General features: G+C 36.7%; 1 protein-coding gene and 1 non-coding gene across 2 annotated transcripts; both read left to right on the top strand.

Moving 5' to 3' along the window:
* The first annotated feature begins 1,935 nt into the window (after window positions 1-1,935).
* On the top strand, window positions 1,936-18,908 carry LOC105386370 (nose resistant to fluoxetine protein 6). The gene is made up of 14 exons (XM_048624378.1): window positions 1,936-2,199; window positions 2,281-2,614; window positions 3,058-3,246; window positions 3,381-3,460; window positions 3,672-3,871; window positions 4,387-4,501; window positions 4,753-4,967; window positions 6,317-6,492; window positions 7,002-7,137; window positions 8,598-8,784; window positions 9,602-9,744; window positions 10,038-10,146; window positions 10,846-11,479; window positions 18,821-18,908. The coding sequence occupies exons 1-13, from the start codon at window positions 2,001-2,003 to the stop codon at window positions 10,932-10,934; spliced, it is 2,172 nt and encodes a 723-aa protein (XP_048480335.1). The 5' UTR covers window positions 1,936-2,000; the 3' UTR covers window positions 10,935-11,479; window positions 18,821-18,908.
* Window positions 5,834-5,995, top strand: LOC119694088. The gene has a single exon (XR_005254745.1). It is a non-coding gene; the product is annotated as a U1 spliceosomal RNA (small nuclear RNA).
* Window positions 18,909-19,200: the final 292 nt, after the last annotated feature.

Raw genomic sequence — 19,200 nt, forward strand, 5'->3', positions numbered from 1 at the left:
TAGTATAAAAACCATTAGTAAGGACAAAGATATAATTATAATTTGTTTCTCTCAATCAAGGTTGTTGTGTTCATAAATTTATAAACTGAAGCATAAGTATTTCCAATTGTCTAGGTTGTTTTGAGAGTTTTAGAATGTGAAATGAAATATATATAAAATCACATTCACACGTGGAATACTACTATGTAGGTACACCGTTACGTATTCACTTTTTTTAATAAGATTAATATATCTATAAAACATCCGATTATAAATGCCAAAATGAGTTCCAAATCAGGTCCCGATACAGATTAAAAAAGAGACCCCAAAAAATTTGACCTTTTCAAAATGCGTAGAAAACGGTTATCATTATTTATTTATTGATTATATATACATATAAAATGATGGTACAATTTGTCTGACAACAGCTCGCTGTCGTCGCCAGCATCGCTCCCCGCCGGGAACCCTCGTGTTCAGTTATTTAGTTGCACAATTGACAGCTCATTTCCCTTGTATCTTTTATCGGGGTTCCGTAACAGGTGTTTGGCGTACCGCTTTGGTTATAAACACGTTATAAATGTAAACTGTGGAATATTTGTATTAAAACAAACATGAGGAATGTGGTCAGGTACTATCAACTGTGCTTTATAAAAAACACGCACTCACGCCTTGTACTAATGTACTCCCTTGCGGGGTAGGCAGAGGTGCATTGCTGCACCCACTTTTCGCCAGAGTGTTATGTTAGTCCCAATGTAATAGGGGGCGGGCCTATTGCCATTTTACGGGCACATCCAAGACCTGAGAACTTTATACTATATACTATACGTACGTTCTTCGGCGCACCCTGACAGTCAGCGACTGACACACCCAACTGTTTACCGATAACCTAATTATCTCAAAAATCCTTCGTTTTGCCACAAACCATACGATTTAGTTAACAATTGATAATTCTGAATTATAAAACAACGGTGGTGATTATAAGATGCACATTAAAAAAACAAATACTGTTACGGCGCACATACGCCTTAGAGTTTGACCTCCAGTATGTCAGGCTAAGACAAATACATATCAAATTTTCTACAAAAAGAGACATGGCAAAAATGATACAAATCTATAATAATTATTTTCATAACATACCTCTTATCTTAAGCTCTTCGAGAGTAAAAAATAACCAATATCGGTGCATTCTCGGGAACCCAATGAGCACATTACTCCTCAGACTTGACTGAGCAAGTACCTTTTTATTTAGTGTCATCCTGATGAAGACCCAGGGTCATCAGTGTTGGAGGCTGCAGCAATATCATTATTAGGTCAAGTGCACTACGAATGGTTGGCCCTGAGGAAAAATACTCTTCTAGACAAACAGGATGCTGAGCGAGACAGGTTTAGGTTAGAGAGGATATTTCCAATTGGAAAATTATTACGTTCATAGCTTATTGATACTTACCTAATCTACCTTGTTTACTTTTTTTATAAAAAAGATAAGTAACATGTGTAAATCTTTGGTTAAATAAATAATCTAACTACCTACTATATTGCTTAACAGTAAAATAATTAATGGTTATGAATGTTGGGTTTTCGGTGAGAGGTGTGGTGACATTAGAATTGAGATCATACGTAGCAGTAAATCACCTATTGGGTATAAGTATCATCGTCTGTGAATAATAATAATTATAAATAATTTACCATGATAACAACATTCATTCAAACTAAGTCTTGTCATTCATTCAATTAAAATAAATAATAATTACTTATAGCTAAGTAACCTTGGCCAAGCTTACCAAAATCTAGCAAAATATTCCTATTTACTTATTATTTTATCCTAAAATTATCTATATCATTAAAATCATTTGTCGATCGTGTATTGATTCCGTTGTAATCATGTTTTCTAACTAATACGTAGCATTTTATCAGACCGATCATTATTATCTATATTTTTTACAATAAAATATAAAAAACTTGTTCCGATAGTTAAATCACGACCAGCAGTGTCCCTAATTAGTCTTTTTTTATATTTAATTATGGATCTTTTTCACGTGAAAATATTTTTATGTTTAATTTTCTGGTCTAATTTTGTGAAATGCACGATAGAGTTAGAAAGTTTTGGATCTCCCAGTGCTTTTGATGAAAATCTGTACAAAGAAGTACTAGATACAGATAAGTGCAAGAAGGAACTCGATTTTTTAGCGGATCCTATTAATATACTGCGGAAATTAAAATGTAAGTCTGATATTTTTTTTTATAATAACCTTCCAGCCTACTAGTATCAGGCCAGTTAAAATAATGATGGTATTTTTTCAGTTTTAGACGCAGGTATAAAGATACCCCGAGGTATAACGTCCTTTAACTTGGTCGATTTGGGAAACTATTTCCAATGTCTGGATATAGGTGAAGATTTTGAGGACCGAACTATAGACGGAAAATACTGCATGATTTCAGTACCTTTACAACAAGGCAATTTACAATGGCCAGATGCTATAGACTCTGTCACCTTATCAAACAATCCTTTTGGACTATTATTCTCAAACAATACTGTTTTGGATTTTGAAAACAATGAAAGTAATATCAGAAATGTTAAAACACTTGAAAAAAGTCTACACAATTTGCTTGGCGTAGAAGTTAACGAAAATGGCAGGTAAGTAAGTTTTTTCTGTGTAATTTATTCTGCATGTTATATTTTTGTATCTTCTAGATACATAATAAACAGTTTCTGCATGGTCATAAATAGATGATTCATTTAACGCTATGCCTAACATAAAAAGGCTTGCTGATTGACTAATAACGAAAAAAAAATGGATTTCTTAAATCTTGTTTATTTTACGATTACTCACCGGATTATTGATTCGCTGTAAATCCGTTAACATCATTATCAACAAAATCTGTGTTAATGCGTAAAATTAATAATTTCCGATAAAGTATCGGTACTTCCATCGTATGTTATGACAAATTAATTGGAATACCTAGGTGGTCTGTAATTATTTTATTTTATCTTTGAGGAAACAGACTGGACGTATATTATAAACATTTTTCTTTTTCTTACTTTCTACATATATTTACGTATGACGATGACAATTACAGAGTATCAACGGACAGTGTCTTAGCTTCTTTGAGTCTAAAACTAGCTGCTTGCATCCCAAAGACTTGTACTACCAAAGAAGCTTTAGACTCCTTTTACGGAAACGCAGTATCTGCAGGACTGGAGTATACCGAGGACTTCTGCAGACTGCCCAATGACAAGCCTTATGTCACTGCAGACTATGTGGCATGGTATGTACCAACAAATAGGTAAAAGTAGGTACATAAATCTTACTTTTAATTTTGCTAGTTTGTTTCAGTATATTCTGGCTATTTTAATCAGGATAACATTATTATATATATCTTATATATATCTTTGTTCCCAGCGTCATATTTGGATTTATTGGATTGCTAACGTTAATCAGCACTACGTATGACATCAATCACTGTTTTCTTCTGAAAAGAGGTAATTTCATTTTTGTATTTGAATCAAAGCATTAGGTGTCGTTTTAATCAACCTTTACTATCTTGAAAATTGTATCGTTTGCCCAATTCTAGGGAACATACCCATGTATTATTTAGCGACTTTCTTAGCGTTTCGTAATGTCAAATTAAGACTTAAAATTATGAATAATTTTGTATAATTATACTATCTTATTAAAATTATATGTCAACAGATCCGAAGACGGCAAATGCACTGTACAGATCATTTTCCGTGTACACAAATTGTAAGCGATTGGTCACCGTGACTTCGTCTCCTAGCACCATAGAATGTCTCGATGGGATCCGAGTGTTGGCAATGGCTTGGGTCATCCTCGGACACACTTATTCTACGCTTGGAGCATTCCCTCTTGCCAACCCTTTGGCGAGACAGGAAGTGAGTATAGATAATACTATTTTATACAGTAAAACACTCGATTAGTCAAAAAACCAAAGAAAGAATTCTCAAAACTTCCTAAAATCCACGTAAAATGAAATTCTATAATGGCCTCCCATGCAGTTTGCGTTACTTATACTTACTGTTAATTCTTGTTAAATCCAAACTGCATCTACTGTAATCCAGAATGAAGCAGTAATAGCAGTATCATCATCATCATACTCACTAGTTGAAATAACAGAGATTATAAGCATACCGTAAACAATGAACAATACGATTACCTTATCACTATCACGCAAATCAAATTTACCGAATACTACAGTGAATTTATGAAATAAAAACAATATGATACTAGGTACTTATCATAATGTTTGATCAAATAATGTATAATTTTAACTTATAGAACAATGTGGACTCCCGGTTTTTAATAAAAAAACATGCAATTTAATAATTTTTTTTATAAATTGTAGATTTTGATACTTTCTGTAAAAAAGTAATCTTCTTTTATTTTCCAGTGGCTGGAGTCATGGCATTCGATCCTAATTACTGCAGCACCAATCACGGTCGATACATTCTTCCTTCTAAGTGGCTTGTTAGTCGTTTACACTACTGCAGGGAAATTTAAAAGAAGTAAGTAAAACACAGTAGCAAACTCTGAATTGTTAGAGTATTAAATAGTTGAGTAAGCACTATTATTATTTAAAAAGCTCATGTTATTTCTTTCGTTACTTTATCTTCTTATACATGCCTTCCAATAGTTTCATTTCCCTTTGCATTCTCATTAGAACTTACTAATTCAATTTTATCTCAACTAGACATATTTTTTTTGTGATCTCCCTAGCGAATCTACCTCTAGTCTAATGTAATTCATCTTTCCACAGTGGACCTAATAAAAAACGTGCATCTGTTCTACTTGAACCGCTTGCTACGGATGTTCCCGATCCTGGCAGCCGCCATTCTACTCATAGCCTCCTGGTACAACCACGTCGCTGATGGACCATATTGGTCCGTGTTCGCGAGCAAAGTCGACAGGTGCCGGACCTACTGGTGGTCCACTCTGCTTTATGTGCAGAACTATACGAACCAGAGCAAAATGGTAAGTATGTGGAATTTGGAAATTAAGAGCAAACATAAGACATCTTTAATTTGGTATTTTAATTTATTGTTTAGTGTTTTCAATGTCGATTCTTGGTGGAATAGGAATGAATAATTTTCTACTACAGATGAAATGAAATTACTTTTGTGTAATTATTAATCATCTTATTAGATTAGGCATTTTGTATCTTTTCTTTAATTTTCTTTGTCCATGGCGTTTGTGTATTTGTCTGTGTTCATTTAATGATCAGACGACTTCAGCAACAATAAAATTCTTGGCTTGACTTGGCATGTGGCTTATATCATTTCATCATCATCAGGTCCTGGGATCCCTAATCAGGGACATAGGGCTCGAAGTGTAGATTTCCACTCTGACCGGTCCTGTGCCACGCCTTCGACTTCGTGCCAGCTCATGCCGAGGGCGGCTGCCTCCTGCACATATATCATTTAGGGCTGATTTTTCAAAGGTCAGATAAGTGTTATCTGAATAATAAAATTGTTGCTGTCACTGTCAAATACAAACATTCAGACGCGACAGCATCAATTTTATTCCTCAGATAACGTTCATATGACCATTGAAAAATCAGCCCTTAAAGATTTTAACATTTTAAAAGTGAATATTATTATCTCCACAACAATATCAACAATATCAATCCCCTCACGGTGTGTGTATTGTGTATGCCGTCATGCGTCATTAAAAATGCTGAGCTCGGTTACTACTTAATGTTACATAATTTCTGTAGATGGCAGCACCGTCGATAAATTTAGTACTATAGTCACAAGTAGATGTCACTGTGCATTGGTCTGCATCGCGGTATTAAGATTTTTTCTCAAACAACGACTTCCCCGACCCAACTTAGTGAAAGCATACTTACCTGGCATAGGGGACACCGTGATCAAGAAGGCGGTTCCCCCAGAGCGAGGCCCTTCCATTGCACTGCGGTTGGGTTGACCTTTGCGAATATCCCTAATGTGGATATCTCGGATGCGTAATTTTTGGTAGTGGGGACTGCGTACGCGCCGTCCCCTTCTGATAAACTAAACTTAACCCAATTCCTGATTAAGAAATAAGTTTTCTTAAATTGAGTTTGATATTGAGGATTCTGAGTCTCAATCCTCAATATCATATTCCTCGCACCCAAATTAAAATTTAAGAGCAAGATATATTAATTTCCTGTCTGTATACCGTGAAAGCAAGGTAGCAATAGATTAATTAATGAAAATTAATAATGAATCACCTCCCCAACAAAAAACCCATTTGAAATACTCCATCCGTATCTTATAAACAATTCAAACCTAACCCCAACTTTTCCTCTCATCTACACCTTTGACATTCCTTCCTTCTCGCAGTGCGTCGGCCAAGGCTGGTACCTGGCGGTGGATATCCAGCTCCACATCCTGTCTCCTCTGGTGCTGTTCTGGGTGCTGAGTGGAAGGAGGGCCGCCTGGACTAGCATGACGCTGGTACTGATCGCCTCCTTGACCGCGGCTACTGTGTATAATGCTGTCAATGGATTTAGTGCTAAGTAAGAAGTTTACCTAGTAACCCTTTGATAAACAATCGTTTGTTAAAGATACAAAAACAAAGCTAAATAATGCCTACATTTTGTTTAAGTACTGTAATGTTAAACCGAGATAAACATTTATGTCCAACCTGACGACAACTATCGTCCCACATGTATAAAGTAACAAAATCTTCTCACCTGACTGAATATATAATAAGAGATCATATTATATGGAAAGTGATGTGTTATTTAGTCAAAACGTTTTTGACAGTCCCTCTAGTTTGTATTAATGTTTATCGAAGTGTTTAAACCAATAAAGATTGATTTGCTTTTAAACGTATGTTACTTTACGGCTCCACGCATACAAAGTGACGCCTCTGGTGGAAACTAACATCAAACTTTTTACAAATAATGTTCGCACAAACACAGTGGCGCCTCTAGCGTAAACTACCATCAACTTCTCTACAATTAATGTAAAAATCCAGTTACCTACCAGATAAAAATACCTAATGAGTTAATTATAATTTCAGGATAGTGGGTAACACTCGTGACTACTTCAGATTATACTACATGAACACTCTGACCCGCGCCTCGCCGTTCTTCGTCGGCATGTTGTATGGATACGTGCTGTACTTGACCAAGAACCAGAAATTGCATCTTAAAAAGGTATGTTATGTTGTGCCTATAAAATAGATAACTTACAATTATACCTATAGATTGTCTGTGTAATTTTGGGTCAAAGGAAAGGAAGGTCGTTTTATGATTAATTCGTGACCGTAAAGAAATATTGTTTATTACCTATTAGAAAATAGAAAATATTGTTTATTACAGTAAAGAAAATAACAGTTTCTGAACTAAGGCTAGGACCTACCTATTAGGTATACAAAGATACCTGTGCCAGGCGGGCGTAAAATCATACCACTTAGGTAAGTAAGTACCTATATTAAAAAGTAACCGAGAGAGATTATTTATGTAGACCCCCTAGTCACCCCCTATACTGATTCATACTTTCATGGACAGCCTGTATACGAGGGCGGGTCAATAAGTCCGTGACTTTTTGAAGAAAATACTGGTTTTTGGATAATTTTATTTTTAATTTTTCAACGTAGTCTCCTTTGAGCACTATACACTTTGTCGAAAGTTTCTGCAATTTTTTTATCCCTTCCAAAAAATGAGGTTTCTCGAGGTCATCAAAATACCCACCTTGGCCTTCCTTGGCGCCGATTCAACCCGAGAAACCCACTGTTTAGACTGCTGTTTGGTCTCTGGTGTGTTGTGGTGGATCCACGTTTCATCCAGGGTTACAAAACGGCGCAAAAACTCGTCCGAATTTCGGTTTAACAACGCCAAACACTCCTCTGCGAAGTTGTCATTCGATTGCGTTTGTGAGCAAACGCGGCACCCATCTTGCGGAAAGCTTTTTCATACCCAAGTGATCATTCAAAATTGAAACCACTGAGCCACGTGATATCCGTGTGGCTTCCACTATACCTCTCACTTTCAATCTCCGATCGGCCAACAACATGCCGTGAATTTTTTCAATGATTTCAGGTGTAGAGACCTCAACTGGGTGCCATGGACGTCCGGCATCTTCCGTACTTGTATGGCCAGAACGGAATTCAGTAAACCACTTTTTACCATAGATATTGATGGTGCAGAGTCCCCATAATCTTTATCAAGCTTAGCCTTGGTTTCAGTGATGGTTTTTTTCCGCAAAAAAAACATGCTTAGTGAGCACACGAAATTCAGTTTTTTCCATTATGTTTTTAAATCACGCGGTAGTTGCTAAAAACGGGTGTAAAACACAAACCAAGTGACGTAACTGGTCCAAATTTTGACAGATGTCAACTGACAGTTGCCTGTTGACAGGAGCAGTGTTGTTCTTTCAGTTAAGTGGCGGGAAATTATAAAAGTCACGGACTTATTGACCCGCCCTCGTATGTATAACAAACCACCTGTAATATTTTTTATAAATATAGGTATCTATCTACTTTCTTATTTAACTAGGTAGGTAACGCTGGCGCTACCATATCTAGCGCCAGCGTTGTAGCAAAATTTTGAAATAGGTACTTATTATTGGAATGTATTTTTAAAACTATTCTTTAAAAAAACTTTTTTCTTTCCAGCCACTCCTCCTAGCTCTATGGTCAATATCCACACTGATCCTCACATGCACGATCCTTGTGACGTACCCGGTGCAGCAGAGCTCGTGGCGGCACAGGCTGGCGGACACGATGCTCAACTCCTTCATGCGCCCGCTGTGGGCCGCCGCCGTGGGCTGGACCATCTTTGCGTGTCATAAGGGATATGGAGGTAAATATGATGACTTTATAGGGAAAGGGTGTACCCAAATAGCATTACAGTGTGCTAGTGTTGCTGAAAATTAAATTTTCGTTAGTGTGTTTCTGTTTTATTAGGAATCAGTCCTCACTGCACGGGTCTGTTTTCGAAGTAAGTAGATAAACGTCACTATATAGCGATTTATAAATACGGCGCTGTCATTGTTACAACGCGCATTTGTCGCGTGGAGAATGTAGATGATGTAACTTCCGGAGAGGTTAGTCTTGGTCTTCCGTTTCCGACTTATTCTATAGATTGCACTATGGTCTATGGTCTATTTCCGCGGCAATATTGACAGCTGTCATCTGTGTGACATACCCGGTGCAGCAGAGCTCGTGGCGGCACAGGCTGGCGGACACGATGATCAACTCCTTCCTGCGCCCGCTGTGGGCCGCCGCCGTGGGCTGGACCATCTTTGCGTGTCATAAGGGATATGGCGGTAAATATGGAGCTCAGACCCCTTAGCATGAATTCTCATCGTGAACGTGAAGTAGAATTCTTAGAGTAATTTTGTATGAAAATATGAAGTTTTCATAACCGAGGCATGTAGTACAAGTTTATTGCTGTAAATTGGCTGCCGGAGTTTCTAGAATATAAGTTCCCATTAGTAGGGTGGTTTATTATTAGCGATTTAGGGATCGTATCCTGAGTGTAAAAAATTGTCATTCTGCTCTGCCCGCTAAGCTGAATAAGGGTTGTGTGTGTGTGTGTGTGCTGTACGTCACTAAATACCTAAACGTTTTTCTTTCTTTCTTTTCTTTATTTCTAAGTTGATTCATTCACCTCACAGGTCCACTAAACTGGTTCCTCTCCCTCCGCTTCTGGAAGGTCCCGGCTCGTCTCTCCTACGCCATGTACATCTTCCACTACGCCATACTCAACATCGTCAACTACACCCACCTGGCTCCGGTGCACTTCTCCGATGAGGCATTCGTAAGTATCATTATTTCTATTTACCCTTAACTTAGATAGATAAACCCTTTCTGCCATCGAAAATTCTCCAGAAGAACAAGTTGTACGTCAAGTAAGTCAAGTTACCCCTTTTGCCTTACTAAACCATTGTTACAATAACACCCTAACGGATTCTTATAATGGCCACAGACCAGACATTCACATAGGTACGTAAAATGACAAACTTATCGATATATGAAATAGGCTTTGATTATGGATTAGGTATCCATTTTTTCGTTGGGTAATAAAAATACTAATGTGCTCTTTACGTTTAGCTTTTCAGGTTCATCGCAGACTTCTCGTTGGCTCTTTTCGTTGCGTTCTTCGCGACTCTGCTCATAGACTCGCCCTGCTCCACTCTCATCAAGATGGCGCTTACACCAGGTACTTGTATTATATGCCTATTTATAAAGAATTTTACATAAGTGGAATAGTAGTAATGACCTCTTGAGTCACCCCCTTATGGATTATCCTAATCCTAACTAATATTATAAATGTGAAAGTAACTGTGTCTGTCTGTCTGTCTGTCTGTTACTCTTTCACGCCAAAACTACTGAACGGATTTGAATGAAATTTGGTATACATACGGTCTAGACCCTGGGAAAGAACATAGGCTACTTTTTATCGCGGAATTCCCACGGGAAAACTTTTTAAGGCGAAGCGAAGCGCGCGGGAACAGCTATTTTACTATAAGTACCACCTTTTTAACACCCAGTATCCAATATAATGTATATTTATGGAAAAAAATGTAGCTTATGTCGTTGTCCAGTGGTAACGGAACAACTGCTAGATGAACCGGATTCAATTCCCCGGTGGACCATAAATTTGTGGATTATCGATGCTTACATAGAAAACACCCTCATCACCTTAGCTTATGTCCTAAAATTTATTTAATTTATGATCCACCTTGCCAGGTGGCCATGTAATACAGTCGACAATCTCTCCAATTTAAGATGAAATATTTTACCTATAAGTAGATAATCTACAGATTAACTTTGTGTATTGGGGTGATTTTGAATGAGTTGAAATAGCCTCCCAGTCGTTCCTGTAACATTTTTTAAATATATTATTTACTATGTGCAGGTCGCAAAGAAGAGCAGCAAAGGGCAACTGAAAAGAATGCTGAAGCTGAAATTGTATCAAATGGATACACGGACAAATCTAGGTTATGAAATACTCATCAATAAAAAATAGATTTTAGTGAAGTAAGGATTAGTGTCTATAAGTTTCCGTCTGTGCACTCTTTTTATACTACGAGTATAATGTATGCACTATAAGTATAATATTTACTATGTAGTACATAAGTACCTAATTATTTTTAGAGTAAAATAGAACGGGTATTGAATACGCTTATGATTGTTATTTATGGTTAAAGTTAATAAAATATATAAGTACGTACCGTAGTATTTTTTGTTTGTCTTATATCATACGGATCATACCCAAGCTTGTGTTAGTCATATTAGTATATACTTACTGTAAAAATGTGTTTTATAAATGGAATGATTTTGGGGAACCCAGAGGAACTTTGTACCAACTCAGACGTCGGAATGGTTGTAGAAATTCCCTACTTAGGAAGCTTACTCATTGTATGAATCAGGGTCTTATCGAGGCAGGAAACTAACAGATAATATACTATTAATTATTATTGTAAATACAAGCTAACTTTCATTGTAACGTCTATACAACAACTACATTACACAATAGTTAATTATTAAAGGTAGGTACTGTGGCGTGCTGGTCGTTTAAATAAAAACCACATAATTAAGTTTAAATAGTGGACTGTATATTGAGGTTTTAATCACTAAATAAAGACACACATTGACAGTACGGTGGTTCTAATGCGACTGAATTAGGAACTAATCTATGTTCATGTGCATGTATTGTACATAATTGGGGCCCAAGGCAAAAATAACAATAATTGTTTGACAAATCAAAAAAATTAAGCTCCCAAACTGAAATTACATTTATGTAACAATATAGGTAGATAGCTGACATGAAATTGTAACAATATCATCAGTACAATAGTTTCTTACATTTTCTTTATATCTATAGAATACTTATGTTGAGTACAGTTCATTAATCCTATTTATTTTAATTATCTTAGGTTATACATTTCTATAGATGGCTACATAAGAACCTGCTTAAATAATTAATTATTATTAAATTTAATCAACTGTTAACACAGCATAAGTTTAGGTAAGTACTTAGTACAACTTAACTAACGATTAAATATGCTTAATTATACCTACTATGATAAGAGTATGACAAATAAGAGTATAAATTACCTCTGTAATTTTGTAAACACAACATTATTTGAAGGTATTATACTGTTATAATTATTCTTAACTATTTATTCTCTAAAAAGTACCTAGCAAATAGAATTTAAATTACCTCTAGATCGAGCTGAGTGACAGAATCAAGTAAGCAGATATCAGATAACTTATTCTATAGGCAACACACAAACCTTATGCACACTCGTTCGCATTTTAGTGCCTTTGCTGTTAATAACAGTGAGTGCCCTAACCTTGCCATCTGTACCAGGATACACTTCCACAATGCGAGCCATTTTCCACTGTAATGGAGGTAAGTTATCTTCCCTTACTATTACTAAAGTACCTACTTCTAAGTTAGGCCTATCAGAACGCCACTTGGGCCTGTTCTGTAGTTGCACAAGATACTGCTTGTGCCATGCCTTCCAAAAACATTGTATCATTTTTGTACATTGTTTCCAGAAAGATAATCTATTAATGGGTATATCTTTCACATCAGGTTCAGGTATAGAAGTCATAGCAGCTCCTGTTAAAAAATGACTAGGAGTTAAATAGGCCATATCAGTGGTGTCAGTAGCTGGTAAGGCGATGAGTGGTCTTGAGTTTAATACACCCTCTATTTGTATTATTACAGAGTTTAACTCCTCATAAGTGAGTACTTGGTTGCCTATAACCCTTTTCATATGAAATTTAGCACTTTTTATGCCAGCCTCCCATAAACCTCCGAACACTGGTGAATATGCCGGTATAAAATTAAATTCAATACCTAAGTCACTTGCAAATCTATGCACTGTATCTTGGTGCTCCTTTTTAGAGTGATTTGAATATAAATCATTGAGTTGGTTGCTAGCCCCTTTGAATGTAGCTGCATTATCACAATAAATTATTGATGGCCTGTTACGACGGCTTATAAATCTTTTTAAACATTGCAGGAAGCATTCTGTGGTCATGTTAGAAGCCAACTCAATGTGTATCGCCTTTGTGACGAAGCATACAAAGATGAGAATATATGCCTTATAAATTAATGGTTTCCTGATACGGTGTGCCTTAACTGAGAAGGGACCCCCATAATCAATACCTACTTTCTCAAAAGCACGGCAAGGGTTTACCCTATCAAATGGCAATGAACCCATCAGCTGTTCCGTTGTTTTAGCCTTAAGCCTAAAACAAACAATACATTTATGTATAACACATTTTATTTCTCTTAATCCATTAACAATGTAATACCTTTGGCTTAAAGTTGATAAAATCATTCTTTGACCTGCATGCATGAGTAGCTTATGCTCATTAGCTATTATTAGATGCGTAATATTTGAACCCTTGGCCAAAATAATCGGATGTTTTTGAAAATAAGGAATCTGAGCATGCTGCAACCTACCACCTACTCGCAGTAGCCCCATGTCATCAATGAACGGGTTCAATGAACTAAGGTTACCTTTTATTGGTTTATTTGAGGTCAATGCATTCATCTCACTTTCAAAATAATGTTTTTGATCGCACCTAATTATCATTTTTAATGCAAAGTCTAACTCAGCACAAGTTATGTTACCTCCTAAGTGGCCTTCCTTTTTACAAATGTTGTAAACTCTGTATATACAAGCAATTACCCTTATTAATTTATTTATATCTGAGTATTTTGACAGTTCTTCTTCTTTCGTGTCAGTGAAATGCGATTTTTTATATTTGTCCAGACCAAAAAGAAGCAACTTTGATAGCATTCTGGTTGGCCTGGAGTAAGTCTTCCCGTGTGCAGGTGGAAGGGCACAGGGGACAGGAGAGTAAATGCTCCATAGTCTGGGGGGCGGTACCACAGTCGCATAGGTTGGTACCAACGGTATAGCCCCACTTACAGAGATTGTCCTTGCAGCAGCCTACCTCTGCTCGCAACCGATTTAGAGTCTTCCAGATGTGCCAGGGAAGACTGTTACCGGGAGCAAGTTTTTCCTCAAGAGGTAGGAAAGGATCCTGGGGCTGCTTTTCCTCCCAGAGCCTTAGCCTTGCGTTTTGTGGGTTTTCATCCGTTAAGGACACCATTTTGACAGTAATTCAAACTTTTCTTTTTTCTTTTCAAAAGAAATACCGCAAATCTTAACTTCAGGAATTTGCTCTGGGAAATTAAGCCCCCTGCTACTATGTACATAGCTACTTTCTTTAAAATAATCTGGACCACACCACCAAAGATCATAATTTTGTAACAAGTGTGGCTCAACACCTCTGGATAGGCAGTCTGCTGGGTTTTTTGTGGTATTTACATACAGCCATAAAAACTCTTTAGTTAAGTCACGAATCATCTTAACCCTATTGGCTACATACACACTTAATTTGACTGGTTCTGTATTTAACCATGCCAAAACAATTGTTGAATCAACATATAGATACACATTTAAGCTAAGCTTTGTTTTTAAAGTGTCATACACCTTTTTGGCTAACTTGGCCAGCAGTAATGCGCTATTGAGCTCCAATCTCGGTGTGGTCAACTTAGTCATAGGATTAATCCTGGATTTAGAACATAGAAGGTTCATACTAACATTTCCCTGATAATCAATAGTTCTAACATATAAACAGCTTCCATATGCCTTGTTGGAAGCATCAGAGAACCCTACTAGCTCTATTAACTGAAGTTCGTATGTTCTTATGTTTCTAGGTATCACTATATCTGACATACCTAACAAATTTTCAACAAATTCTTTAAATTTTTTATTTAAATCATAGGGCACTGCCTGATCCCAAGCAGTCCTCAGCATCCATGTCTGTTGCATGAATATTTTTGCCAATACAATTATAGGCCCTATTATACCTAACGGGTCGAATACACTACTCAAAAAACTTAAAATCTGTCTTTTGGTATATTCTGTAAGAACCTCATTTTGTGAACACCCTATATTAAAGGTATCCTTTTTTACATTGTACTTTATGCCTAATGTTTTAACAAAGGCATCTTCATGCTGACAAAACTCAATATCCTCAAGATTTTGATCACTCTTAGGAATATCCTGTAATATTTTTGGATGGTTGGAACTCCATTTGTGCAACTCAAAACTACCTAACTTCAGTAGCTCAGTCAACTGTTTTTTAATCTCACAGAGTTCATCAAGATCATTACTCCCTACGCTGACATCATCAACATAGACATTGTTTAACAAAGTAGCTGCCCCCAGAGGGTACTTATCCTTGAACCGGTAAGCTAACTCATTTAAACACCTTGTAGCTAAGAAGTTTGAACTTCGGAGACCATATGTTACACTTAGCAATTGAATACATCTTATTTCTTCCTGTGGTGTGTCTCTCCACAGTATGTTTTGTAGTGAACATTGTTTTTTGTTCAACATAATATTTCTAAACATTTTTTTAATGTCAGAAATGAACACATATTTACCATTTAACCTAAATAAGATCAAAATGCTAAATAGGTCATTTTGAACACAAGGTCCATTTAATAAGTGATCATTTAATGAAACACCTTCATTAGTTAACATTGACCCATCAAACACTACTCGAAGTTTTGTTGTTTTACTATTTTGATTAATTACTGGATGGTGTGGTAAGAAATACACCGGGTCCTGCTCTAAATTGTAATCGCTAATATCATAGTATCTACCATGCCCTAATTGTACATACTCATCTATAAATTTTTTATAGGGTTCCTGTAACGAAGGATCTCTAATGAACCTCTTTTCTAGGTTGTAAAACCTTTGAAGAGCCCGTGATAAAGAATCACCTAGCCTTATATCCTTAAAGTCCTGCTTTAAAGGTAAAGACACCTCAAACCTACCATCTATTAATTTTGTTGACTCACAGAACTGAATTTCAGCAAGTTCCTGCTCTGAGGAGGCCTCTGTATAGACCTTAGGCACCTCTTCACACTGCCATAACCTTTTTAGTGAATTGTCAATTGAATTTAACCTTTGTATCTCATTTTGATCAAACTCTGAGTCTAACATCATATTACTTGTGCTACTACAAAAGTTACTAACCGGGCATTGTTTATACTTACCATGCTGTGGTAACTTGCCTGCTACAATATAGCCAAACATAGTGTTATGCAAATATAGCCCACCTGGAGCCACTGGCAGCTGTTCTCTCATTAATATTCTGAAAAATATATCACATCCTAATAGAATACTTATTTTATCACTAATGTGAAACTGCTGATCGGCTAATTGCACATTTGGAGGTATATTTAAGCTTTGTTTGTTAACTGGAAACTGTGGCAAGTTACTAGTTATATTTTTAACTACACAACAGGTTAAATCTTGTGTATTGTTGTTTACTGTTGAATAAACAGTTAATGATGCCTTTTGTTTGATTTCATTAGATCCACAAATCCCACTGATAATGGTTTTCTCATTAAACAATTGACAATCAATTTTGTTTGCCACATCGGACAAAATAAATGAAGTTTGACTACCTGAGTCGCAAAGGGCTCTCAAGTACATTGGCCTACCATTTTTATCATAAACCTTCACCTTTACAGTAGGTAATAATATATTTTCACTTAAATTTCTTGATAAAGCAACTTGTTTTGATAAATCAACACTATCACTGTCATGAATTAAAGTATTATGTTTGTCTTTACATGTAGCACACCTAAACGCAAAGTAACACTTACCTTTATGTGAGTTTAAGCAAAGCTTGCATAATTTGTTAGATTCAACGAATTTTATGCGGTCAGATGGCAAGGCTAGCTTGAATTTTTGGCACTGATGAAGCTTGTTATGATACTTGGACTGGCAATAGGTACATGATCTGCTTATTTGGCCCTCAGCAGCCGCCACTAAGCTCGCTCCATGGTATTTGTTCACAGAAGTACACGGTTGTTGCACCTCTGCCACAGTTTCAAGTGCAGATGCTCGCTGATCTAGAAATTTCAGAAATAAATCTAGTTTAGGTAAAGTGTTATCTTTTAATTCTAGATGAAAGCATCTAAAGGTGTACATGTCAATCTTACGCTGTAAAATACATAAAATCATTAAGTCCCAGTGCTGTGTGGGAACTTCTAGGTTAGTTAATGCTGACAAGTGTTGTTTAGTTTTGGATACAAGCTCTCTTAAGCTAGCAGCAGAGCATTTCTTTATAACAGGTAGATCAAGTATGCTGTTTATGTGATGGTTAATTATCCTAAACTTATTATCATAGCGCTCAGCTAACAATTGCAAAGCAACATTATAATTTTCGGCACTTAAGCTTAAATGCTGCACCACATCCGCAGCCTCACCTTCTAATAAGGTTTTTAAATAATAAAATTTATCACATTGCGACAGCCTAGTGTCATTGTCAATGATACTTTTGAACAAGTTTACAAAATCGTGGTATTTGCCTACCTGGCCATTGAACTTTCCAATCTCGATCCGTGGAAGACTCTGATGAGTCATACTGGATACCTTCGGGGGTTGGCTAGGCCCTTCAATGTTACCTGCTGACTGATGTTCATTGAGCCATTGATTTAGTGCCGCCAAAGTTATCAAGTATTTATCCTCATACTCGTCAATTTTTTCGTCGTCGTTCGGGTCTAGAATTGAAATATCAATAGTTAGTTCACAATATTTATGATAGGTAGACACTAGCTGTTCCTTTTTAACGAGAACCTGCTCCCTTGTTACATTTTCTAATTTGAGGTTACTTAGTCTAGTGATAGTACCTTTAAATTGACCTCTGGTCGCAACCATGCGTTTTAAATCGTCTTCCATTGTGAATCGTACTTTTAAAATTAATTAATACAGTTATATTGTGCAATTCGACTATAGTTTTCACTTTTAATAGAAAAAAAAAACGTGACTGAGCACACTGCGTAATAAATAAAGAGAACAGAGAAAACAAAATGGCGTTAATGCGCAGCAGTCGCAGTTCAAAGGCGCTCGCGTCGCGCGTCAAGGAATGAAATTGAATGAATTGTCGCGAACTTGCTTCATTCACGAACCAATCGGAAACGTTCACCGAGGCCGCTCTCGTCCGCAATTGGTGGGTTCTTCGCACAGCGACGTCTCGCTGTCTCGCTCCTACCCGTTGCAGCACGATATAGCCCGCTCCTTTTGTCAAAGGCGGATGCCTCGTGGAGTTGTGTGAATCAGTCGATGACGTATGTTCCCGCTCCCGTCCTTGACCGTGAACTCAGTCAGCTCACCTTGTCCTCTGCTATTCGAATGACGATATTTATGAAGATTGATATGCACCAGCCTCAATAGCAGGCTGAATTTATGTTTGTTTAGTCCTGATGTTCGTATTAAAATACTGCTCGATAGCAACAGCCCGAACACGGTAAGTATGTTGTGATTAACACTAGGTAGCACTATTACTCGTACCACGCAATGCGTGGCTGATAACTGTCAATGGCACAGCACGGTAACAATGTCCTTTTTATAATTGCTGTCAATAGCACAGCCTGAGTCCTATGACACCAATAACACCAGCAACACAGGTCACAGTTTTTTAAAAAGCACAGCTTTTCACAGTAAAGTTTATAGTCACTTATTGAAGTGGCACTTGCGCACACACACGACGCAAATTATTTTAAGTCCCGCACTACGCAATATGGCGGTTGATATTGTGAGCCGCACAGAACACCGCATGGAACCGCAACACTGATGTCTTTATTAATTATTAATTTAGGCGAAGATGGACCATATTATGTGGCGTGCTGGTCGTTTAAATAAAAACCACATAATTAAGTTTAAATAGTGGACTGTATATTGAGGTTTTAATCACTAAATAAAGACACACATTGACAGTACGGTGGTTCTAATGCGACTGAATTAGGAACTAATCTATGTTCATGTGCATGTATTGTACAGGTACAAGTCATTATATTTGCGACCACTGGAGGCAAAAATGCTTTACCACCATGTAAAAAAAACTATTTTAATAATTAAATTCTATTTATTACCTTTCAAGTTAGAAAATTCACGCATGAATTATATGACTGTAAAATTAATTGTACTTACCTCCATGTAGGACCAGTAGACTCATTCCATTATCATTCAGACAAAATATTTAAAAAGTACGGGACCCCAAAAATACTACTTTGTTAATTTGACTGCAACATTAAGTTATCAATCACAACAAAGTTCAGCCCTTATCAGTATCATGGCAATTGTTTATTTTTACAACATTATTCACAGCAGTAGGGCAGTGACTGCTCAAGGAACTACTTATAATAAACAAAAATGAAGGC

The sequence above is a fragment of the Plutella xylostella genome, chromosome 12 (assembly GCF_932276165.1).
Source record: "Plutella xylostella chromosome 12, ilPluXylo3.1, whole genome shotgun sequence".
Lineage (NCBI taxonomy): Eukaryota > Metazoa > Arthropoda > Insecta > Lepidoptera > Plutellidae > Plutella > Plutella xylostella.